This window comes from Barbus barbus (assembly GCF_936440315.1).
Source record: "Barbus barbus genome assembly, chromosome: 13".
In the NCBI taxonomy this organism is placed as follows: Eukaryota; Metazoa; Chordata; class Actinopteri; order Cypriniformes; family Cyprinidae; genus Barbus; species Barbus barbus.
Window position 1 is genome coordinate 10,407,337 of NC_136741.1, and position 26,575 is coordinate 10,433,911.

Genomic DNA, 26,575 nt, shown 5'->3' on the forward strand with positions numbered 1-26,575 from the left:
AGTGAAGTTCTCACACTATGGGTCTGCCACAATTATTTTATTAGCAAAACATTGGTAACACTTCACTTATAGCATTTATAATGCATTATAAAATTAGTTTTAATGCATTAATTATGCCTTGTAATTCACTTTATAATGCATAATCCTTTAAAGTTGGTTACAATTATTTCTGAAAAGTTATAATGCTTTACAACGTACATTATCAATACCTCTGTTTACACAGTCCACACTACAATGCAAACACTACAAATTTATCCACTTGGAAGAGCTTCTTCAAAAATCTTGCAGGAGCCGTCACATTCTATTCCTCATTTGTTGAATTTATTTGACCATTTTGGATCTCTCTCTGGGTTTAAAATTAATTGGACTAAGTCATGTTTACTTCCCCTCAATTCTAAAATTGATTCCATGTCCCTTTCTATATCTATTACATTGGTTCAAAACTTTAAGTACTTGGGGATAGATGTTTCTCCTTCCCTGCAGGAAATAGTCTCAAAAAACTATAATGGTATCCTCAGATTTGGAAAATTGGTCTCGTCTTCTTACTTCTTTTCAGGCCCGTATATCGGTGATTAAAATGAATGTTCTCCCACATATCAATTTCTTTTCTTCCATGACTCCTCTCACTCCACCGGTTGGCTACTGGAATAAACTAGATGCATGTGTTTCACAGTATATATGGGATGGGAAACGTCCTCGTATTAAACTGACTACCTTACAACGATGTAGATTACATGGAGGTCTTTCTTTCCTTAATTTTAGACTGTATGCTCAAGCTTTTTCCCTCCTCCCTTTAGCAGTTTGGTTTGATCCTGACGCTTCTGTGTCTTGGAGAGCAATTGAGGAATCTATTGTTTATCCGTATAAATTGAAGCATCTTGTTTTTTCGGGAGTTCCGCTTAGACAGTGTAATTCTCGGTTTGGTCCCATTGTAACCCATCTCCTCTCCACATGGAGGGACGTTGAAAAACGTTCGCAACTAGTTACAAAAATGGCATAGGCATTCGCCTATTTTCCACAATAATAACCTTTTGTCAGGCAGTACTCCATTTCATTGTCCGCAATGGACTCATAATAAAGTAAACACTCTGGGAGATATCTATGATGATAGTGGTTTAAAATCCTTCCAGAATCTTAAAACTCAATATAATCTGCCAGGCACCTCCTTTTTTATGTATTTTTATGTATTAGATCGGCCCTACAGGCATATGGGGTGCCTTGGAACTCTCAACTGCCTGTTCACCCTTTGCACAAACTAATCCTTCCTTCTGAGGAATCTCCCTCCTCTGCTTCAGTCATCTATCTCTTTGTTCTTGAGCATTCATACAAACCTTTATCTATTACTACTGTTTGGGCTAAGGATCTTAATGAGGATGTGCATGTTTTATTTTCCGATCAGGTATGGGGTATGTTTACATTGTCTTCTACAAACCCCAATGACCAAATTATTAATTGGAAATTGTTGCATAGGGTTTACCTGACTCCAATGAAACGTTTTTATATGAATCTGTCGTCATCTCCTAAGTGTAATCTCTGTTCCCGAGAAGTTTTAGGCACGTTTTTGCTTCTTTTTTTTTTGGGGGGGGGGGGGGGGGGGGGGGGGCCTCTCTCTCACCTTTTTGAACTCTGTACCCAACAAATATGATAGGTCCTGTGAGAGCTGAGATATGTTTGACTCCGCACCATTTTTTCATGAATGACTTTTGGGACTTCACCTTGTCTGTCCAACAAAGATCTTTACTGTTAGCTGCTCTCACAGCACCAATTTAATGTTACAATCCCTAGCGACTTTAAGGGGTATAGTGAATAACATTAATTGCTGAGGTCCGATCTCGACCCGATACCAGCGTAAGCAATAAAAACCAAAGCGCTAAAGGCAACAAACCGGTGTTTATTTACAATGTTTACAGTGGGAAAACTCTTGTCCCTAAACCATTCAATATAATATTTACATTAAAAAAAACTAAAGAAAGAAATCAGCCCAAATAATTAGGGGAAAAGAAGAAGGGAACTGGGAATTAAATTCATGGCATTCAGCTTTTAATGTTGTGTCTTCTTTTCTAAAATCTTTGTAAAAATTATCTTAGTTATTTTTTTATCTATTAATATTAATTAATATGCGTTTATTATTATTATTTATGTTATTTTATTTATTTATTAATTTTTTTTAAGTCTACCAAGGGGTGGGATGGGTTGGGTTTTAAATTTGTACAGCTGATTTTTGTTTAGTACTACTGTTCCACAAAATAAAAGAGTTGTTAAAAAAAATCTTGCAGGACAAAATGCCTTCTCAATGTGGATGGAAGGCCAAAATGTAGCGAAATTTGGATTAGTGTAGGCATAGCCCAAGTCTTGCAGTCTCTACTAATGAGATGAGTTGAATTAGGTGTGATAGTTGAGGAAGGCATTCAAAATGTACACTCAAGAGATTTGTACAAGAGTATGTATTTTGTGTATTATAATATGAGGGTGTCATAACATACTCAGATAATGCTCACAAATCAGGTTCTGTATTATAATGTTGTGGTACCTGGTGAGCATGACAGGTGATGTCAAACAGCAAAGGGTTTGCCTCATTCAGCATCACATCTGCATCAACCACCACAGTTTGCCCCTCGATCACCAATACACACTCGTACGCCAACTCTTTATCCTAGGCACAAGTGTGTGTTTGAACAGTTTTTTTGTTTTTTTTAAATGCAGACGTACATTTTTAAAAAAAATCAGAAGTGGATGTTTATTTATTTTTACCTGATAGAGATGCAAGTTGCGGGCCAGCAGAGAGATTTTTCTCTGAGTTAGGACAGGAAGCAGAGAGGATCCTTGAATATTTTCCACACATGGGCAGGCAGATGCCCCCCAATTGACAAATGTGCCTTCATCAGCCTGATTTAAAAAAAACACAGGTCAATTATATGTTAACACACACAAGCATGTATGAGAGGGAGTGTTATCGTACTGTGTCACATCATTCAGTGAAAAAGAGCAGGAGAAGGGAATTTAGGGGATAAAGGATTTACATGACCAAAAAATAAATAAATTCTACATTTCTTTCAGGATTATAATTTTGATTTGCCATTAGGCCAAATTATGAAATGTGTCTTATTTGAATCAATTAATTGAATTTAATAATATTACTTGGTATCAATTCTACATGTTTGGACTCACCGGTAAATCAGCTGAGTCATACTGGTAATCAGCATCTATGTCTGTACTTCGCAAATGGAGGAACACTGGGGGATCACTGTCGGATTCTCCATCCCCTGATAAGACTGTAGCTGCAGAAAATGTTGCGTTGTCATTTTCTAATTGATCCATCATCTCAGTTTCCTCTGGAGCCAAATGAGCCACTTCACGTTCAGTGATTATCCTATTCTCTGAAGGCACGGTAGGTGACACTCTCTCAGACATAGACAAAAAGTCATTGGTTTCAGAATCAGACATGTTTGGTTCTAAATTTGGAGGTAAAACTGTAGTTTGGGTTTCATTTATCAAATTCAATGTTTCTGCCAAATTGTGAGGTGTGCTGGTAAGCAAACTATCGTGTGTGACTGGCTCCATTAGTGGTGGCAATTCTGTTTCAACCGATGACGATGGCAGTGATATCCTTTGCTCCTCAGCAGCTTTGATCACTGATGGAAACTCAGTTTTTACAACCACTTCCAAACTTGCAAGAGTAACCACATCAGTGTCTGTCTCCCTCAGAACCACTGATTCAAGGTCTGTAACAAGAAGCTCTTTTTCTGAGAGGATCTCATCTAGCAGAGAGAGTGTGGAGGCTGGCTGTACTGTGGTCTCCGCTATGGAAGAGGGGAGAAAGGCACTTGTGGGCGCAGCAGGCAGCTTGAAAGTGGAAGAAATCTTAGTTGATGGTGTTGGTTTCACAGGTGCAGGAGTGGTTAATGATTCCAGTACAGAAGTTATAGTTTCAGTTATTGCAGTGGCAGTAGTCGGAGGTTTAGTATGAGCCATGGTTTCAGGAACTTTGTGTGTTGTGACTGGTGAGGTCACGAATGCAGCTCTAGAAGCTTTGGTTGCAGGAGGTAGGGTGGGGAGAGATTTCCACTAAGAGTGAGAAGTGCAGGGAAAACCAAGAGAGACACAATAGTAAAATAAATAAAGAGAGATGTTATAAAATAAACTATTACAAATTGCTTTGGTACTCAGGTAAAAAAATATTTCATAACCATATTTTTACACTACAAAAGCCTTACCAAGCAGACATGTTTTATTTGTTTTTAACAAATTACAGGAATTACTCTATCAATTAATCAGTTATTTTTGATAATTGAGCATTTTAGTCAATTAAATTGTTAATGTCCCAAAACTTGACAAATTACTGTGAATAAAGAAAATGTATAAACAGCTTATTTTCTACTGATTTTATGCAGTTCTTAAGATATACATTTTAAATGAATATAAAATATTCTCAGAAATTCTCGAATGTCAGACTGTGTTGTCTGATTGTATACTATGCTACTCAAGAGCTTTCCTTATCTAATACAACAAAATCAAAACTTTACACTTTTAAATGTTTGTCTGTCTATGAACCTATTTTTAAAGAAGCAAGCACTTTGTGATGTTAAATGGGTGAGAAGAAAAAAGATAAGAACATTTTAAGAATGTTTTGTGAATCTGCCTCTTGGTTCTTTGAATAAATGGTAAAATGTGTTTTGTTTACCAGTTATTCACAGAAGTTTGAGATGTCATTGTCACCATACAACAAAGCAAAATCAAATAGATGATGTAATGATTTACATTTTCATTGTAGATTATCAATCCCTCATCGCACACTGCCTTGTGGGTACACATATGCTGGTTCACACACCAGTTGCATCCCCAGCGACTCTGCACACAACCATGGCAGCTAAAAAAGAGAGAAAGTTCATCCAAAATCATTACCTACAGGTAGTGTAAATAGACAAAGATATAAATAGTACTCAGTTACTGTCATAACCTCGGTTCCCTGAGATACAGAACGAGTACAGCGTCTTGTTAAAGACTCTATGGGAAAAAGCCTTTTTTCTCCTGAACTGAAGCCTTATTCAATCACTGCTCCGCATGCCGAGCCATTGGTTCGTTTTTAACACACTGCACGAACCAATGGCTCGGCATGCGGAGCTGCTAAACTCACGCCCGGCCTGGGTAATCGTTCCAGAAGACTCTTGCATTTTCGGCACTCCTCAGGCCGAAATATGCAAGCAATCAAATAGAGAGCTTGAGCGCCATGCGGTCAAGGATTCTCCGTCACAGAATGGTTCCCATGTGTAAAATGTGCCATTAAGCAGCGAGGACTCCAATCCAATCCGGCACCTCATTTTGTCGGATCCCCCTCCTCACGCGCCAATAAAAGACGTTTGTGCTGACCTATAATGTGCATAATATGAAAAATCATCTATAATGACCGCGCTTGCGGCAGATCTACATTTGAAATAAAGAACCTGAACACGCAAAAGACGCGACATGTGAACTGCTCTGCTCTCACGAGATGCACGGATCCATAGCCTATACACATGCATTTTCTTTCTCAGCTGTTCACATTTACTTAAGAAAAAACCCTGAAACTGGCCAGGACGGCTCTTGCAGGAAGGACAGAACCACCAATAAGTCAGAGGTAGACAGGTTTTCACCGCGGTCTAGGCATTTAAGGGCATAGAGGCGTCTTGTAGACGGTGCTCTACCCGCAGAAATGGTGTTCAGCACTCTCTCTGGGAAGCTCACAGGCTCCCGTCGAGCGGCCAAAGGTGCATGGCCCACAGATTGGGCCGAGGGTGCCATATTGTCCAGTTCGCTTGAGACAGGAGGTTCTGTCTCAGAGGAATGGGCCACGGGGCTGCTATGAGTAGCTGAGTTAGCTCTGACAACCAAGGGTGGTTCCTCCACAGGGGGGACACCAAGAGAACCTTGTGTCCCCGTTCCTTGATTCACCTGATAACCTGCGGGATCAGGGCGATCGGGGGGGAACGCATAAAAAAGGAGGTTGGGCCATTCGTGGGCCAACGCATCCCTGACCTTCAAATAAGTTAGGCAGTGAGAGTTGTCTTCTAAGGTGAAGAGGTCTACCTCGGCCTTGCCAAAGATCTCCCAAATCTTCTGAACTGTCTGCGGATGGAGCGTCCACTCCTATAAGGGGACATTGCTCCGAGATAACATGTCCGCTCCCTGGTTCAATTTGCCCGGTATATGCGCTGCTCTTAGCGAGCGCAGATTGGGTTGAGCCCATTCTAGAAGGCGTTCTGCCAGTTGGCAGAGGCGCTTCGAGGAGAGGCCTCCTTGGTGATTTATGTAGGACGCTACAGACATGCTGTCCGAGCGGATTAGCACATGGTGTCCCCTTAGGTCTGGCAGAAAGAACTGGCAGCCTCGACATACTGCTAGCATTTCCAAGCAGTTGATGTGGAGCCTTTTCTCCGCTTTCAACCGATGGCCGAAATTCAGTTTGCCTTCGCACAGCGCCCCCCATCCTGTGTTGCAGGCATCTGTCTTGACAACCTTTCTCCTGCAAACTATTCCCATGGCCACGCCCTTTTCCATCCAGTGAGGGTCCTTCCAGGGGGCTAGGGCTGTTACACAGGCCTGGCTCACCCTGATACGCAGGCGTCCGTGACGCCATGCATGGATGGAACCAGTGGTTTCAGTCAGCGCTGAAGGGGTCGCATGTGAAGCAGGACGTGAAAGTATGCATCTTTCAGGTCTAGAGAAAAGAACCAGTTCCCTGGGCGAATCTGCGAGCGGATCTGTTTCAATGTGATCAACCTGAACAACCTCTTCATGAGGGCGCAATTCAGGCAGCGGAGATTGAGGATGGGCCGGAGGCCGCCATCCTTTTTGGGGACGAGGAAGTAATGGCTGTAGAAGCCTGACTGGAGGAACTCTTTCTATAGCTCCTTTTCCCAGAAAATTCATCACCTCTGAGTGCAGAATGTGGGCGTTCTCGCTTTTCACTGAGGTGGAGACCACGCCGGGTCTTCGAGCAAACTGGAGTGAATAACCTCGTTTTATTATCCCCATAACCCACTCTGACACTCCAGGAATGGCCTGCCAGGCCTCGGCCCGCGTGGCGAGGGGTTGGATAAACTTGACTGACCAGCTGCAAGGCTTAGATGGGTGGGCGGCCTTTGCCTTACAGCCGATAGCACTGGGCGGGCAGAGATGCGCGGCCACTGACTCGTCCAGAGGAGGCATCTTCTCGTACCCCTTTTCTTCAGTGCCGTCGACCATAGTGAGGGCGAATGAAGTGGAAATACGGAGGCGAGCGGAGTAGGGGGAGCGCCATGATCTCGTGAGCTCGTAATGAACTTCAGGGAAGAACGGTGAGGATCGCTGGCGAGGGGCCTGACGGCATCCCGGCAGGAACCACTCGTCCATACGGCTGCGAGAGGGCTCTTCAGGTGGAGACCACTCCAAGCCCAGCTCTTCCACTACTTTCGAGGGGACACGGAGATGTTTGGCATCCATCTCGACCTTGGCGGCGCTGGGAGCAGACGAAGGCAGGAGGGTGGGGTCAGCTACCGAGCCCGACAGCTCCTCTGCTGTCATCGATCAGCTTTTTGTCACTCCCCCCAAACGAAACCAGATCGCTTGCGCTGGCAGAGGGACGCTGGTCAGGCTGGGTAAAGAGGACGGGGGAAACCTCTCTGTGTGGCGAGAACAAGGCATGTGGGGTCATGCGAGTGCATAGAGCAGAGACTGATGTTCTCGCAGTGAGAACACACAGAACCAGCGAAGGCTTCAGTTCAGGAGAATAAATGTTTTTTCCCGTAGCGTCTTTAACAAGACGCAGTACGAGTGGAGTATCAACAGGGAACTTAGTTTAAATGTTAAAACCAAGTTAATAAAACTTTATTTTAAAACTTAACCAAGTGTAGAATTTTTTTCAACTCACGGGATGCTTCCCGCAAGCTGTTTGACTGCTGTGCAATCATAAAAGTTGAATTCCTGAGAAGTCACAACAACATCATGGAACCGTAGAGACAGAGTGACTGTAAAAAAATCTGATTCAGATAGAAGAAGAAGAGATTAACAAGAAGAGATTCCTCCAGAGTCATGATTGTTATAAAGCCGTGACTGTGCTTCTCACTTTCATTTTATCATGTCTCTCACTGGTTCATCTTTGATGACACATATTACCAGCTAGGTTTGAACTTGTTGGGATTTGATCAAGTAGATGTGGGGGTTTAACTGATTTCAGATGAAAATATTTGGGGTGGTTTTTAAGATGGGATGAGAAGTGTCACCCTCACATTTATTCATACTTATGACATTTGTTCTACTGTGGAACACAAAAAAAATATTTTAAAAGAACACTGGGGTCCAAAACAGAAGCAAATTTTTCAAAACATAATTTGCAAAGCAAGAAGTGCAAACAGGTATGAAACAGTGTGAGGGTGAATACACTTTCATTTTTAGGTATTATTAAACAAATTTTAATAATAATCCTAAAACTTCTCTCTTTTGTCTAGAAGTGTTCCTCTGTCAGACTGGTTACATTATCAATACCATGCATAAAACTGAGTACTGAATCAAATGTTTCTGTCTCAATAGGAGGACCATTTTTAGTGGCTCGTGAAACTCTAAATCATGTTTATTTCTACTAGGTTTTTGATTTTTCTACTATTAATGTTTTACTGGCCAGGCATCCTGCGTCAAATCAAATGTGTTAAACATACATAACAAACGTGACGATTTAGCTAGCAATATTCTCACCTTGACCAGGTGGCACAGATGGCAATGTATATATGTATGGAGAAGAGCAGGTGACACCAGACTCTGTGACTACAGCTAAACTTGACCCGTCCTGGAAGACACAAGAGTAATGCTCTCCTCGTTCCAGACTGGGAAGACCAGGGATGGATAAAGAGATCTAAAAGGAGCAAAAGAAATTTAGAGAGATGGAATAAGAGACAAAGCCAATTTGGATTTGTAAGGTTTGAAATTATGCTTTTTTTGGTTATGGTTGTATGTGTGCTCAATAATGGTCACTGTGAACTAAGCTTATACAAATATGCATCTGGTATTTTATTGTGATGTAACATACTACTGAATTAACTTTTTAAACTGGATTGTTTTTTTTTTTAAATGTGTTAAAAATGTGAGAAACGCACATTTCTCCTCTCCTCTCGGCTGATGTTAGATGGATTGAGAAACGTCACACTCAGGCATTGTTGCTCTATGTCAAAGCTCCAAAGCCACTGATCTTTCTGATCCCCACGCACACACTCGCTACGAAGCCCACACCTGATGAACAAAGACACAGTGTTCAAGTTCGAGTAACCAACTATTCAAAATAAAGCATTTTAGGTTCTTTTCAAATATGAACTTACTTCCCCTCCAGAACACACCAGCCACAATATGGATCATGAGCCAACAGACAGGACTGACAATCCAAATGCTTTTCACACACTGCTACAGGCCTCTTCTCTAGCTGTGAGAAGCAGTAATAAAAATAATAAATTAATGAATAAAAACAGCAAGGAAATACAAATAAAGATGAAATAATACACTACATATAAGCTCACCAAGGCTGCATTTATTTGATGAATGATATCTGAAGGATTATTTAAAGTAGTAATGGCTTCTGAAAATTCATCTTTGCCATCACAGGAATAAATTACATTTTGAAATATATAAAATATAAAACGGTTATTTTAAATTGTAATGATACTTCACATTATTACAATAGTCTTATGATAGTTTTAAACAAGTAAATGCTGTATTAGTGAGGATAAGACTTATAAAAAAAATCTTAAATATTCCAAACATTTGGCCAGTAATGTATACACATACATAGACATTTAATTCCATTATATTACCAAATATTTGTTACTACTATAATACCAATATTACCTAATTTGTCAATTTGTAATTTCTGGTCGCAACACATTTTTGTCATTGGCAATGTAAACCTGATCGCTTGTTTATGGAATGAAACAGGTGGGAGTTTTTCCATTTAGTTTTTTTTCCCTCCAGGTGTGTGCAAATTCAAGCATCTTCATATATAAATGTTGCTTTTCTGGTGTCTTCAAGCAATATCATTAAAATAGTTTTAACATCACCTTTGGATTGCTGGACTGTATGGCTTGGAAAATATGGCCAAAATCAATCTCTTATTGGTCAGTCAGTTTTTCTGTCTATGGGGTTTTGATTACATTTCATTACTCTGAGAGATCAACTCTATTTTCCTTATAGTCTATGCACCAAACTGTGTATCCTGTTAATATGTTTGTGTTCTTTACAAGTTTGATTAAAGTACTAAAGCCTTAGAGAATAGCTCTGGTCATAGCCTGCTAATGCTTAAATTAGTCTTGAGAATTTCTGCAGCAACAATGCAAAAGATGCATTAAAGATAAAGTATCTCTAAAGTTTAGAGATAAATTAAAATTAAACTCTTATAATACAATATCACATAATTGTACAAACTCATTCAACAAAATGTTAGTTAAAAGGAACCAAAACTGTTTGGTTATCGACATTCTTCAAAATATCTTTTGTGATCCACAGAATGAAGAAAGGCATGTTTGGAATGACATGAGGGTGAGTAAATGATGACAATTTGGCATTTTTATTTTTGGGTGAACTATCCCTTTAATATTTAGGTTTTTGTTTAGTTCAGGTTTAACGATAAGATGAAAAGTAATTATGCATGACCTTCATGAATTACTTTAACAAAAAGTAACAACAGTGGCCCTACCAATTCCAATTCAGTAATAGTTACCATGTTACTTGTTAAGATGTACAAATGCTTCTCTTGATGGTCAAGCCTGAGCTCTCTGCTTATTGGTGCACTGGGATGGATAGAGATTACTGCATATTCTTCCACCTCACCTTTTGGGCCAAGAAACACCTGGAAAAAAAACAAACACACACACACACCTTCTGACCAAAACTGAGGAATTAAAATGTTATAAATGAAGAGCGTTAAGTTAAAACTTCACAAGTTCCAGTCTCCATACTTCATAGGGTTACATCCAGAGATGTGGACTACACTAGTGTAGTCTTCTTGTAGGGATAAACCATCAAGCAAACATACAACATACCATGATAGAGCATTTGGGAGAGCTGAAAACCAGTTACTTTACAAAAATGTACAAATCACAAATAACCATGTTTGTAATACATATTCATCAACAAAACTACCTACTTAAGAGCCAACTTTTAGCTTTTAAATTAAAACTAACCATATTCAAAATACCTTTAATATCCAGAGGTAACTTGTTCCACACTTGTGCCCCTGAATATCTAAAAGACCCATGACCATACATAGTTTTTAAAACGATATATTGTAATATCCATAAGACTTTGCCTATTTTTATAACAATGTTGCTCATTTACCCTAGAGAAAAGTGCATTAAAATATGATGGTGCTATATTATTGAAAATCTTATGTACCATTTTCAATCAAATTAGACACAAGCATCATTTTGGCTATAGACTACTAAGGGTGGCATAACAGGAGCCCAAACATGGGCTTTAACAAAATGGGGATAACACATCCCATACTGAGATACCTCGTCCATGTTACTATATTAGGAAATGGTTTTCTTTGTGAAGTCATCATATTTCACCACTACACAAGCTGCACTAAACATGATCTTTGGGTTACAAGTCTAACTCTCTAACCATTATAGGCCACAGCTGCCCTAGTTTAGGTTTTCACTCAAAGTTTTAGTACATTTAGTCTACATTAATATAGACTGCAACATTAATGTAACACTGCTCTGAGCAAACTGTCATTCAGTTCAGTATACTGACATACAGTATATGTATATTACGAACGCATAAAATACTGATGACTATTTAAGCCTCAGGTTCTGTATGTTATTGAAACGGGAATCAAATGCACCTGTGAAAGACCATTTGTAATTATGCACTTAACACCAGATGGTGGGTTTCTCATCAAAAAAAAAAAAAAAAAAAAAAACTCAAACATTACTTGATAATCTCATATTTCTATAGTTTCTTGTGATTCTGGAATACCGTGAAACCTCCAAAATAATCAGCCTAATGCAAAATCCAACAAAAAAACATTTTCAAGTATTTTTACCTCAAAAAAGAACTAAGAATAATGGAAGAATTGCATGCAATTAAATTACTATAAAAATTGTGGGAGAACACCTCGTTCCTTGAAAAAGTTTGTATACCTTGTGTAAATTTCCTTGGGAGTCTCCTAGAAAGGCAATAGTGTGTTCCTGCTTTACACTCACAGCAACGGCAGTGAGACGGACAGATGGACTGTCAAATATTGGCTCAGCTTCCACAAGCACCCGGCTTGCCATTGGACTAGGAGTGTGATCAGAGCCACATGGGTAAGCATCCAAAGTGTTCTGTAGAGAGAAAAAAGTCAAAGATTAAAACAAATCATAACTGAAATATTGTTCTAAAACGGACAAATTTAACTGTCATGTCAAGCATCTTTTAAGATATAGTCAACATAATGCACTAGAATAGAAATTACCCATAGAATTTCACTATTGTTTTTTTTGTAGTTGTTTTTATTGAAATAAGTACTTTTATACAGCAACAATGCATTAAATAAAAAAAAAATTTAAAAAAAAATGGCATCAGACTTTCTGCATTTCATTAAGCAGCACAGCCTTTTTCCATTGTAAAATAGAATTAAATCACTGTGACGAGTGGGACGTGCCGAGAGCCGTGGGAGCAGAGCGAGGCTGGTGGAATTTTTTTAATGATAATGAGCGCGACCCCACATGGAAAGAACCTATATGAGGATATATGCGCATATATGAAACCTATATGCAGTATATATGCACATATATGATAACATATATGCTGCATATATGCGTATATATGCCACATATAGGCAAAATTGAGGTGCATATATGTGCATATAAAGGCCATATAGGTCTCCTGTATTGCTTCTTTATATCCACATATAAGCCCTATATGTACATGTAAATGTAAATTTCGACATTTTGGGCTTTTATTTGTGTTGTCTAGCAGCTATGGATTTTAATAATTTTACTAATATATAGGTAAACATATAGGTGCATATATGCACACATATATATACACATGCATATATGTACCTATATAGGTACATGTATGCACGTATATGTGTACATATATGTATGCGTATATGTGTACATATATGTACGCATATATGTGTACATATATGTACATATATTATAGGAAAACGGCCAATTTTATATATGTCACATATATTAAAAACATATATCAAAACCTATATTAAAACATATATGTTTATATAGGTTATTTCCGTGTGGGACACCTGCGCCGCTCACAGGTCTCCGGTCCCAGGGAGGAGCTCTGGAAGGATAAAAGGACGAGCGACGACAGTAAGACCAGAGACGACCTGGGCCCGTATTCATGAAGAATTTTAATGCTAAAAGTAGCTCCTAGTGACAAAATTCTAAGAAAATTCTTAGAAATGTGGGCGTTTACTCTTAAAATTAAAGAAAAAATCCTAGTAAAGAAAAAAGTAATTCAGAAAGCATCTTAACCCTTAAAAGAGGTCTTAAGGTCAAACTCGTTAGGAGTACGGACGAGGACTTTTAAGGGGCTTAAGAGTTTCTTTAACAGCGGAGAAAATGGACGAAAATGAAGAGGGAGAAGAAATGTGTTGCACACAATGCATGACAGTGAGTTAATAAGACACTACACATTAGTTCGTGCAGGGATCATGTTTGTGACTGATCTTATTAAAGACATGCTAACATCTCAGACACCGCGCAGAATTGCCATAGCGCCAGAAATCACTAACAGTTACATTAAAATATTTGGCAACTGGAAAAAAGCAACTACGCAGCAGTGATGATTTGGGTCTGTTACAGCACTTATTAGGCTTATATGTCTCTGTTCATTTCCTATAAAACACAGTAAATATGCAGGGCCGGCGCCAAGGCGCCCAAACGAGTTACTGTGCCCCCCCACTTTCCATCCTCTCCCCTCCTTGATGAACGCGATCGATTTTGAAAGCGAAAGTACCGATAAAACAGCGCACATAATACGATTGCACGCTTTAGCGAGCGTCAGCAACTGCACGAGATCACAGATTGCAGCCCCCCCAGCCCCCCGACACACACACATACACACAACGTGATTTGTGCCCCCCCCCGAAATTTAAATGCCCCCCGATGGAGGTGCCCTAGCTGGCGCCGGCTCTGTAAGTATGACAGCATGGTAAATAAAGAATATATATACATATATAATGTGTGTGTGTGTGTGTGTGAGAGAAAGAGCGAGAGGAAAAATTCCGCCTGTAATTTCAAAGTGAAGCCTTATAATATACCCTACTCTTAAAAGCACTCTTATTTCCTTCTTGACAACCAACCAATCACAGTCTTCAAAAGATTGTGTCATACATAGCAACGGGGTCAACCCCGCCTCCTCACTAAGATGACAGTTTTTGTCTTTTCCTTACTCAGAGTTGCTCTCAGATCGGTCCCGAATCGCTCTTAAGCTAAGACTCCTACGTAAAAGTTTTTAAGCTAAATTAAGAGTTTTCTGAGAGGATTCTTAGAATCTTTATGAATACGGGCCCAGGACTTTTGTTGTGCTTTTTATTATGTTTTATGCGTCAGTTGAACGTGAGGGGCTGCTGCTTTACTTTCACTTTTTGTTTATTTATTTTATTATTAAATTGTTTGAATGTTTGCCGGTTCCCACCTTTTTTTGTCGTATCTACGAACTTCGCTACAATCATATTAAATATAATCAAATATATACGAATTAAATATATCCCAAAGTTTCACAAACTAATCCCAAACTTTTGAACAGTAGCGTGCAAGTAAAGGTTCTTTGACCTTTTAAGCTTCACTGCCATTTTTCTTTTGTTCCTTTTATCTTGTTACAATCACTTTTCTTTTATCACTGTGTTCTAACTCTGATCTTTTTAATAACTGTATGTTAGCTACCCTCTCCAGACCAGTTTAGCAGTTTATATATAACTACACAACTGGGGTGGTGGAATTTGATGTCATCATAGAATGAAGCCATGTTCAATTATAGTTTTGCTTCCCCTAAAGAGGTGAACTGCTATGTTCAGGGGCACAATGGTGATACATTCAGGATCACACCTTGGAGGATCTGAAACTGCAACCTCAGTTATTTTCTACTGGAGAAAGTAGACTCTTTATACCTGGAATTAAGATCCGTTTCATGAATCACAGGAGTCAGGTGAGACATATTTACTGTTTACACCTGGCAGTAAAATGGGTTTCCTCTGACAAGTTGTGATTGGGGAGTGTAAGGTCTCTGATTTTGAGACGGTGTTTGTTTAACCTGATAAAGAGGACTTTAGTGTTTATCACACCAGGTGGTCAATGACTATATAGCTCTAAAATGCTTTTAATTTTGTAACAGTGGGACTACAAATCTGTTCGCACCTGTTGTCTGAAGCAGTACACTTAGTAGTCCAGTTTTCAAACTCACCTCTGGAAGATTGGCACAGTTTGATTTGACTTCATACTCTATGTATGCAACCTCCTTTCGATCTGCACGACCCATTTCAGTGTAGCACAGATCTCTTGTAGCATTGATATGTTTATCCACTTCCTCAAGTGAAAACACACATACTGCAGACTCTTCGTTTGGCCGACTGGAGGAGGCAAAATGGCTCGAAAACACCCCCAACAAGACCTCTTGTTCCGTAGCAGCTGGGCTTTCTATTCCCATAGCCTTAGCTAACTTTGGTAGGCCTACATGTAGAGCTTGTAGGAGGTTATAATTCTTTCCTCCAGCTGAACGGCAACTTAACGGAACTTCTACATATGAATAATATGCAGCATCATCCAAACACATTCGGGAAACATATGTGCGATATTCTCTCGATGGTGACTGCAAATCTCTCCGATAGAACATGAAGTAGACATATGAGCGATGGGTAAATGATGTTACAAAATGGTGGTCATACTCAGAAAGCCTCCCAGCCACCACTAACTTTGAAGTTTCTTCATATGAGAAAACAGGATCCATAACTAAGTTCCGAGTAGATATTGGGGGTTGGCTGTTGGTGTAACCCCGCCCCACAAACAGCACTGGCTGTTGTTTCCCACGGCCTCTTGTGAGCGCCACAAGTCCTACTGTAGAGACATTAGGGTCATTAGCTGCCACATACTGCGTATCTACAGGCCTCTCTGCAGAGAAAAGCACTTTCCCCACTGCATCCAAACTTCGTTTCTGACATATTCCTTGATAAACACTCCCACAACTGATGAGCTCCTGACTATAAGGATCCACGAGTAGTAGCTTGTTGTGGTTATTGGTCAATTTTGCCTGTGGGCAGTTTGTCTCACTAATTGGGGGCAGGCAGTCACGGCTGTCTATCACAGGCCCCGTCTCTTCCTCTGCTTCAAGCTGAAGATCAGAAGAAAGTTGGTAAAGCCGATCACGGGCGCCTAAATAGACCCGACCCAATTTAGGGTCAGGATGCAAAGCCAGGTGCTCGAAGTAGGTGTCATTGCGCAAGAAGGTGGGGTGATGGTTAGAAGAAGCAGAGCTCTGGGTGACCATGCAGCAACACAGTATAGAGAAAAGAGAAGAGAACACACACACCATCCCAGGTGGCATGTCAACTATTCTGAGAGCAAAGAGAGAAAGAAGAAAAATAAATCAACAAAAACAGTAAAAATTTACATTATAATAACAACCTCAATTATTTAAACATCAGTGTAAATATTGTAAATGTTATTAAAACATAATATCCCAATAACACAAATCAAGAAATGATCCCACATGTGTCATGTTACAGCATGTCACAATATAAAAATTACAAATGAACTTTTCATTTACTGTAATCAGAGAAAGAGCAAAACAGAGACTTGACAAATTTTCTTACCAGGGTTTGATCTGCATGGGCGACATGCATACACACAAAACGGTCAAATACACATCCCCATCGGCTAAATCTATGACAAACAGAAAGAGAGAGAATTGTTTAAAAATTACAAAAAAAAAAAAAAAAAAACAACATTCACTTTTTTTTCAATAAATCAAGTATGTGCATTTGGCAGGGGCATCTCGAGGAAGTTTAACATTTTAGGAGATTTACAAAATGTCAACCCAGACTCACTTGAATTACATGACTCTGATTAAGATTCTGCAAAACAGTAAATACATTGCTCTGGGTACTCCTTGAACTGCCACCTTAACGTGGTGGAGGGGTTTGAGTACCCGAATGAACCTAGGAGCTATGTTGTCCGGGGCTATATGCCCCTGGTAGGGTCTCCCAAGGCAAACAGATCCTAGGCGACGGGTCAGACTAAGAGCGGTTCAAAACCCCTTATGAAGGAAAACAAAAAGAGGACCGTGACGTCGCCCGGTATGGCGCAGCCGGGGCCCCACCCTGGAGCCAGGCCCGGGGTTGGGGCTCGTATGCGAGCGCCTGGTGGCCGGGCCTCCCCCCATGGGGTCCGGCCGGGCTCAGCCCGAAGGAGCGACGTGGGGCCGCCTTCCCGTGGGCTCACCACCTGCAGGAGGGACCGTAAGGGGCCGGTGCAAAGAGGATCGGGCAGCAGTCGAAGGCGGGGGCCTCGACGACCTGATCCCTGGACACAGAAGCTAGCTCTAGGGACGTGGAATGTCACCTCGCTGGCGGGGAAGGAGCCTGAGATTGTGCGTGAGGTTGAGAGGTTCCGACTAGAGATAGTCGGGATCACCTCTACGCACGGCTTGGGCTCTGGAACCACACTCCTCGAGAGAGGTTGGACTCTTCACTACTCTGGAGTTGCCCATGGTGAGAGGCGGCGGGCTGGTGTGGGTTTGCTTATAGCCCCCCAACTCAGCCGTCATGTGTTGGAGTTCACCCCGGTGAACGAGAGGGTCGTTTCCCTGCGCCTACGGGTAGGGGATAGGTCTCTCACTGTCGTGTGTGCCTACGGGCCAAACGGCAGTGCAGAGTACCCGGCCTTCTTGGGGTCTCTGGGAGGGGTGCTGGAAAGTGCTCCAACCAGGGACTCCATCGTTCTACTGGGGGACTTCAATGCCCATGTGGGTAGCGACAGTGACACCTGGAGGGGCGTGATTGGGAGGAACGGCCCCCCTGATCTGAACCCGAGTGGTGTTCAGTTATTGGACTTCTGTGCTAGTTACAGTTTGTCCATAACGAACACCATGTTCAAGCATAAGGGTGTCCATCAGTGCACGTGGCACCAGGACACCCTAGGCCGTAGGTCGATGATCGACTTTGTGGTCGTTTCATCTGATCTGCGGCCGTATGTCTTGGACACTCGGGTAAAGAGAGGGGCGGAGCTGTCAACTGATCACCACCTGGTGGTGAGTTGGATCCGATGGCGGGGGAGGAAGCTGGACAGACTCGGCAGACCCAAGTGTACTGTGAGGGTCTGCTGGGAACGTTTGGCCGAGTCTCCTGTCAGAGAGATCTTCAACTCCCACCTCCGGCGGAGCTTCGACCGGATCCCGAGGGAGGCTGGAGATATTGAGTCCGAGTGGACCATGTTCTCCACCTCCATTGTCGAAGCGGCTGCTCGGAGCTGTGGCCGTAAGGTCTCCGGTGCCTGTCGAGGCGGCAATCCCCGAACCAGGTGGTGGACACCGGAAGTAAGGGATGCCGTCAAGCTGAAGAAGGAGTCCTATCGGGCCTGGCTTGTGGGACTCCTGAGGCAGCTGACGGGTACCGACAGGCCAAGCGAACTGCAGCCCGGGTGGTTGTGGAGGCAAAAACTCGGGCCTGGGAGGAGTTCGGTGAGGCCATGGAGAAGGACTATCGGCTGGCCTCGAAGAGATTCTGGCAAACCGTCCGGCGCCTCAGGAGAGGGAAGCAGTGCCCAGCCAACGCTGTTTACAGTAGAGGTGGGGAGCTGCTGACCTCGACTGGGGATATCGTTGGACGGTGGAAGGAATACTTCGAGGATCTCCTCAATCCCGCCGTCACGTCTTCCATTGAGGAAGCAGAGGCTGGGGGCTCAGAGGTGGACTCGTCCATCACCCAAGCTGAAGTCACCGAGGTAGTCAAGAAACTCCTCGGTGGCAGGGCACCGGGGGTGGATGAGATCCGCCCTGAGTACCTCAAGTCTCTGGATGTTGTGGGGCTGTCTTGGCTGACGCGCCTCTGCAGCATCGCGTGGCGGTCGGGGACAGTGCCTCTGGGGTGGCAGACCGGGGTGGTGGTCCCTCTTTTTAAGAAGGGGGACCGGAAGTTGTGTTGGGATGAGAATCAGCACCTCCAAATCCGAGGCCATGGTCCTCAGTCGGAAAAGGGTGGTTTGCCCACTTCAGGTTGGTGGAGAGTTCCTGCCTCAAGTGGAGGAGTTTAAGTATCTTGGGGTTTTGTTCACGAGTGAGGGAAGGATGGAACGAGAGATTGACAGACGGATCGGTGCATCTTCTGCAGTAATGCGGTCGATGTACCGGTCTGTCGTGGTGAAGAAAGAGCTGAGCCGCAAGGCGAAGCTCTCGATTTACCGGTCAATCTACGTTCCTACTCTCACCTATGGTCATGAGCTTTGGGTCATGACCGAAAGGACAAGATCCCGGATACAGGCGGCTGAAATGAGCTTTCTCCGCAGGGTGGCTGGGCGATCCCTTAGAGATAGGGTGAGAAGCTCGGTCACTCGGGAGGAGCTCAGAGTAGAGCCGCTGCTCCTTCACATTGAGAGGGGTCAGCTGAGGTGGCTCGGGCATCTGTTCCGGATGCCTCCTGGACGCCTTCCTGGGAAGGTGTTCCGGGCGCGTCCCACTGGGAGGAGACCCCGGGGAAGACCTAGGACATGCTGGAGAGACTATGTCTCCCGGCTGGCCTGGGAACGCCTCGGTGTCCCCCCGGAAGAGCTGGAGGAAGTGTCTAGGGAGAGGGAAGTCTGGGCATCTCTGCTTAGACTGCTGCCCCCGCGACCCGGCCCCGGATAAGCGGAAGATGGATGGATGGATGGATGGGTACATTTCACTGCACTTTTCAAGAGACAAGTCTACAAAAGTCGCTGTAAAAGATATAATTTTTTCTCTATTATAGATCTGGGTTTAGTAACAGCCCAGTATTAAAAATAAAACACCCCTTTGTACATTTTTTGCAAAATGATATTGCGTTGCGTTCAATTTTCTCCAGAGGGTTAATCCTTCTACAATGCTTTGAGCTCTTGGATCTGCACAGCAAGTGCAACACTGCACCAGGTGAGCTACCGAGCAAGTTTACCACATCAGGAAAGCCATGCATATAGGGCTGGTTATGTGTTGCAAATATCAACATTTATTAGTTTATAAATCATGCACTATGGAAAAAGTATTTTCAGGTCACAGCATAGTATTGCAAAGAACCATATGCAAATATTAATTGATTATCTGGTCATTTTGGGGGAAAAAAAGGAACAAAAATTGTTGTTTTACAAGTTTTTATTTCAGCTGGATGTTCTTTGTACCTCGCTTAATACATCTATACATCTAATACATCAATACAAAACAGATCATTTGACAGATACCAGATCTTTTAATCAACTGATCTCTGGCTAATTTGGCTCTTCAGACAAGTTGTTTAAAATACCTGTTAAGCATTTTGGCATTTGAGAAGTGGCTGTGATGCATCAATGCCACCTGCGTAAAAGCCACCTGTTCAAATTAATGCACAGCTCAGACAAACTGTACATAATGTATGACTACAATAAAATTATGAGATAATTATTTGTTCACAAATAAACCTCTCACAGCGTAAAATTTGTGTCTATTATTAAAGATTATTTATGGTCAATTAAACTAAATAAATAAACATACTTTTTAAATGATTTTTCCTGGTTTAATAAGATACACTTTAGGTACACTGCTACAGAACATAGCAGTGGCTGGGACAGACATTCAGTATCACCTTCGCAAAATGATACAAGCTAATCCCGTTTACTTGAAAATAAACCCAATCCGATGTTTGTGGGATCAAGCAACAAATTATAGAAATGTATTCTTTAGTTTCAATTTTATATTTTTTGATACAGCTGTACATTTTTTGTATAAACTGTACATTGTACACAAGTAAACCAATGATTACAGGAGTGAACATTTACTTATAGATTCACTTGTGTATAAGAAATAGCATAGTGAAATAGCAAAATAACGGTACAAATATATTGATTATTATTAATCTGTTTCAGTTACAATTTTGCATATATGCCATATTTATGACAGTCAGTGGGGAAAAGTAATAGAGGTCAATAGAAAAAAACATTCATAGAGATACCAAGAAAAAAATGTTGATCATTGGATTTGATGCAAACCTCATGCAGCAAACATTTTTACAGGTATCAAGTTAGCACAGAACAAACTCCGCACTAAAATCCCACAATCCCAAAACAGTTACCAGAACAACTTTTACTGAAACTTTCTGGAATGTGTGTAAAAGGGGCATTAGATAAGCAAGTATCATAATTTATACAACTAAGTCTGGCATAACAAAGCCAATAAAAGCATTTAACTAAATACTTTGCATATTTACACAAAAAAGGAACTTTAAAAAAAAGAGAACTGGAAATGAGAAACTGATCTGACCTAGCAAACAATCATTTGACGTAGTGGCAGGTGGATTAAAAAAAAAAAAAAAAAAAAAACCTATGATGCTACAACAACAAGCCTACATTCAAAATACATGCAAAAAAATGTGGCCCAGTTTTTGTTCATATGCGACTCAGAACATTTTTTTCCCCTACAGTGTGATCTTTTTGATACTAGGGCCTCATTTCATTTATAAATATTTGAGAGATGATCGTAATATCAAATTTAGGATGGTTTCTGCACAACATTTTATAAATGAGGCTCCACATTCGGGCTACTTCCATATGTGGTCCTAAATCCAATTCAGATCAGATGTTTTGACCTCAGTCAATTCGACCTCAGTCTGAACGGTCATATTCATGTGTCTTTTATGTCACTCTAGATTGAAATTCGCCATAATTCTGCGCTGAAGGGGAGTCACTCAAATTTACACTCCGGTAGTTCTTTGATCACTCTGTGAATATGACAGACAGCTACTGATGCAGTGGAGAGAGGCGTTTACAGAATTTTACAGTGACAGCTCTACACAAGCCAAATGGGTACCATAAATATTTAAAAGCTTTTTTCTTTCTCTTCTCATCTTTGTAATCCTTGTCGCCTGCTCACAAGTTCACTGGTGTCTGCAGTAAATCACCTTATAAATGAATGTGCGAACGCTTACTTCAGTGGCCTCCATGTTTACTTCTGTATGACAGCATGCCTCACGCCGTCTTATAAACATTCTTTTTACGCATACGGGTCAGTTCTGGATCCTCATTGATTCACAATGGAATCTGATATTGGCCACATTTAAAAATAATCTGAACAGCCATACAAAAAAAAAAAAAAAAATCAGATCTGATCCATAAATTGGAATTCAGCACTAATGTCTGCAGGGTGAACAACATAGCCCAATATAGACATGCAGCAGTCCATTCAAATAGTGGCACAGCAGCCTCTATAAAAAGCTGTATAAATAAAAGTCTTTGAAGATTCAATTCAATGTGCTATTGAATTGACAGTGAATGAACAGTCCATGAGGCTACTTTCAGCACAGTACTGCAGTGAAGCTAGGAGTTCTGTAAACACAACATGTCTAAACCCGAGTATTCAGTCTTAAATCTTTAGGAAATATCTGCTAGACTCAGTGTAGGACAAGTGTAATAGTTATCTCTCTTCCTGCCAGCTAAACATTCCTTAAAGGTCACCATGAAATGGTGTTCGCAACACATTTTACTTCCTAATGTGACATATTCCAGACCAAAACAAGAAATACAACAAGAGAATAAATATACTGCAAACTTAAATTTGAGCAGCCAAGCCTCAAAATAGCAAAGAGTTCTTATATATTTTTTGAGGACTGAAACTAACTCTTGTATAAGAGGTATTAAAATGTACTAGAAAAGCAAAACAAAATCCATATTGATTTTGTGTTCAGTCTAAAGAGAAAAAGAACAAGGCATGGGAAAGAGAACAGCCCAGTCATCTAATACTAAGAGCAACTCGAACACCCAATTATTTGATCCTCTGGCCAAAAACATGCACACACTTGCCCGACACACCTCTAGGGTGACCAAATCCTCAATTTAACATTGATGTCCAATATCCTAAATATATCTAATTTAGACTTCATTAAAGCCTGTGGTACTGGTGACAATAAATGTTAACACTATTTTGACTAATAAAACTGGTAAATTAAATACAAACGTATCCTAAAATAATTATCATCTTGTATGCTAATGTTTATTAAGCCAACATTATTTTTGTCAACAAAAAAAAATGACAAGGCTATGATATTAATTTAACGGAGGCTGTGAGCAAAGACTTTACATATAACATGTTATAATAGAGTTCCTAAAGTTTAAATAAAAGCTCAAAAAATTAAATAGCTCAAATAACAATGTCATCTGAATAAGGCTGACATCAAGAAATCGGTAATAATTTCAGCCGTTAAAATCCTGAACTATGGCCTCGATCAGGAATATTAAACCAAGCTATGTGGGGTTTGTGTATGTACTTTTTTTTACATCTCACAGATGGGGAATCTGAAAAGGTGGAACACATACACACACACACACTTATTTATTTAGCTATCCAAATGGGGTTATTCCATAGATTTCTATTGTTTTTATTATTATTTTATTTACAGCTAGTTATAAATACTGTAACCTAACCCACACCCTAACCATAACAGAAAACTTTCGCCATTCTAAAATAAATATTTTTTTATTATTATTATTACTGTATTATTGATTTTAGCATACATTATTATTATTTTACAAACAAGGACACCCCTAAAAAAGAGGTTGTGTCAGCTTTAGCTCACTTGGTTCAAATTTGTCCCCATATGGTTAAGTACACACACACACACACACACACACACACGTGATGACGAAAAAAAACAGTCAGGAGAAGATCTGAATATGCCCTTATTCTCTCTCAATACCATGATTAACATCTCTTACTACGAACAACTTTCGCACCATATTAAAACAGGCAACAAAAACATACTTTTTCCTATGCTTGGATCAATGTTTTTGACCTCGAGGCCAGAGTCAACTGCTGAATCGAGGAAGCTTCAAAACTGACAGAGACGACACCACTGAATGAGGTAGTTGCCCATACAGAACAAACGTCCATCCCACCTGTGAGCAAAAAGGCTTGGCCACCACGCTCAAGAAAATCCCCTCCATAAGGCAAGGGGGAAGGTGAGCGTGAAGGCAGCAGCTTCCTCATGCAATGGCTGAAGCGGAGGTAAAGTGTACATTTCTGTGCCAACAAGAAAATCAGAAACAGATCCATTGCAGCAAGCTAAAGAACTACCTCATCTTGCTGCTGTAGCTCAAATGCTTCTCTACAACAAGAGTTCCTTCAGTGAAAGCATTTAGTGCCAGGGACACATTCTTTCACCTCACCGTTCAAAGTTCAAACTGTGATAACAGCGTATACCAAGATAAAAAGGTAAACAAATTGTGATATGGAAATTTGACACAGTCACATGCCTACACTGAAAATGAAATGGGAATAAGTGCATGTTCTTTGCCACTGGGGCTATCTATAAGCAGAAAAACTGCAGACCCAGGGCTGTGCGCGTCAACAAGACCATTCAGGCTCATAGCCAGAATAGGAGCCGCAGTTAATTGAATTCTAGTTTTGACGTTCTTTGGAGCTAGAAAGGACTCGGTTTGATTACAGCAGCCTTATAAAATCTCTGCGATCACACACTCTACACTGATTTTGGTCTCTTAATTAAAAGTCTTTTCTCAACTTTGTTGCGTTTGCGGTTATGACCACATTGAGCAATGTTCGCTGTTACTAATAACCAAACTAACACCTTAAATATTCAGGATTCACAACTACATTTTGGTGAACCAATGCTACGTGAACATACTGTACAACATAAACCACAACAGACAACTATTATTTTGTCATGTTGTTGTACATAACCATGTAGATTGCTTCACTTAATTTTAGGATATCCAGCAATCATAAATGGTAGAAAGGAGAATCGTGTGGTCTGAGAGAGAGACTAAACTTTTACCAAAGGGTCAAGAGTTTACAAGTTGAGTCAAGTTCTTCCCACCTCAGATTTGGTTTAAGGCTCAAGAAATGTGCAAAGAAAGCTGTGTAAAGGTGGGAGGAAAAAAGGAGGGAATCAAGCACAACAACCCACAACACAAAGGCCAAAAGCACTCAGTACTGTGATAAATAAAGATTAAAATGAGAGTGGAGACTAAGACAAAAGAGCTGGGGCACTTTGCTGTATCACTCATAGGACAAATGCAAAAACATGTAACAGGACAATAAAAGTTCGTAAATTGGATTGGGTAAATGGGTCAGATTCGAGAATGAAGTAGCTTACAGCCCTCAGAACAACTATAAAAACAGGACTGAGACATGTGACATATTTAGAGAGATTTATGAATAAATGTCTTTGGTGACAAAATAGCTCTTCACCATCTAATCTTTAAAGATTAAATCCCAAATGGCTCCCATATAATAAGAGCCATATAGCCATATACGCACTCAATTATTGATAATGTTTTAACATTTCAGTACTTACTAAGCTTTAACAAGGAGAAATAACTTTTTAAAACAACACCTTCACAATATTTTCATCACTTTTAACTGCATTAAAGCCTCTGAACAAAACACATATTAGTTTATTACACCTTCTGTACATTCTTCTTTGAATTTTCAGTTTTCATCTTTACATTGTTTGTAATTGAATAATCCATTGTGTTGTTGCATTTATGATAATGTATTATGCTGTTATTTCATAAATAGGCCTACAGTTCAATTAGAAAAAAAATTCAATGGAATGTGTGCGAATAAATGGTGCTGGTTCATGTTTAAAGTACTAGACTATAGCCTATCCAGAGAAATCTTAAACATACTGGAATGTTTTACTTACATTTTTATAGATGATACCATTTTCTTTGTAGATTTTATTTTCTTATTGCCTAATTTACTAGTATGTGTTAAACAGTTAAAACTTCTCATAACTTAAAGGGTTACTCCACCCAAAGATGAAAATTGTGTCATTAAATCACTTACCTCCATGTCGTTCCAAACCCGTAAAAGCTTCCTTCGTCTTCAGAACACAATTTAAGATATTTTGGATGAAAACCGGGAGGCTTGTGACTGTCCCATTGACTGCCAAGTAAATACCACTGTCAGGGCCCAGAAAAGTATTAAAGGCATAGCCAAAATAGTCCATCTGCCATCAGTGGTTCAACCGTAACATTATGAAGCTACGAGAATAATTTTTGTATGTAAATAAAAATAACGATTCATCTCCTCTGCGTCAGCGTAGCGCCATTTTGAAGAGTATCTGCTGGACGCAAACTGCGTACGCTGTTCTGTGTCAGCTGCACCACGGATACGCAAAACTTGAAGAATGTAGAAGACGTTTCCGTGTGGCGCAGTTTGCGTTCAGCGGATATTCTCCAAAATGGCGCTACGGTGATGCAGATGACGAATTGTTGAATAAAGCCGTTATTTTAATTTTCTTTGCATACAAATTGTATTCTCGTAGCTTCATAACGTTACAGTTGAACCACTGATGGCAAATTAACTATTTTGGCTATGCCTTTAATACTTTTCTGGGCCCTGACAGTGTCATTTA

General features: G+C 40.7%; 1 protein-coding gene across 1 annotated transcript in view; it reads right to left on the reverse strand.

The window, feature by feature from the left end:
- The window catches only part of LOC306878676 (plexin-B1-like), a 52,614-nt gene that overhangs the window by 18,385 nt on the left and 7,654 nt on the right, over positions 1-26,575 (reverse strand). The window contains exons 2-13 of the mRNA XM_079431155.1: positions 16,817-16,886; positions 15,412-16,558; positions 12,141-12,323; positions 10,715-10,843; positions 9,324-9,424; positions 9,105-9,237; positions 8,707-8,863; positions 7,886-7,994; positions 4,759-4,867; positions 3,169-4,065; positions 2,752-2,886; positions 2,531-2,653 (exon numbers count right to left, since the gene is read on the reverse strand). Of these exons, the coding sequence (XP_079287281.1) occupies positions 2,531-2,653; positions 2,752-2,886; positions 3,169-4,065; positions 4,759-4,867; positions 7,886-7,994; positions 8,707-8,863; positions 9,105-9,237; positions 9,324-9,424; positions 10,715-10,843; positions 12,141-12,323; positions 15,412-16,548 (3,213 nt within the window). The 5' untranslated portion in view covers positions 16,549-16,558; positions 16,817-16,886. The remainder of the gene's footprint in view (positions 1-2,530; positions 2,654-2,751; positions 2,887-3,168; positions 4,066-4,758; positions 4,868-7,885; positions 7,995-8,706; positions 8,864-9,104; positions 9,238-9,323; positions 9,425-10,714; positions 10,844-12,140; positions 12,324-15,411; positions 16,559-16,816; positions 16,887-26,575) is intronic.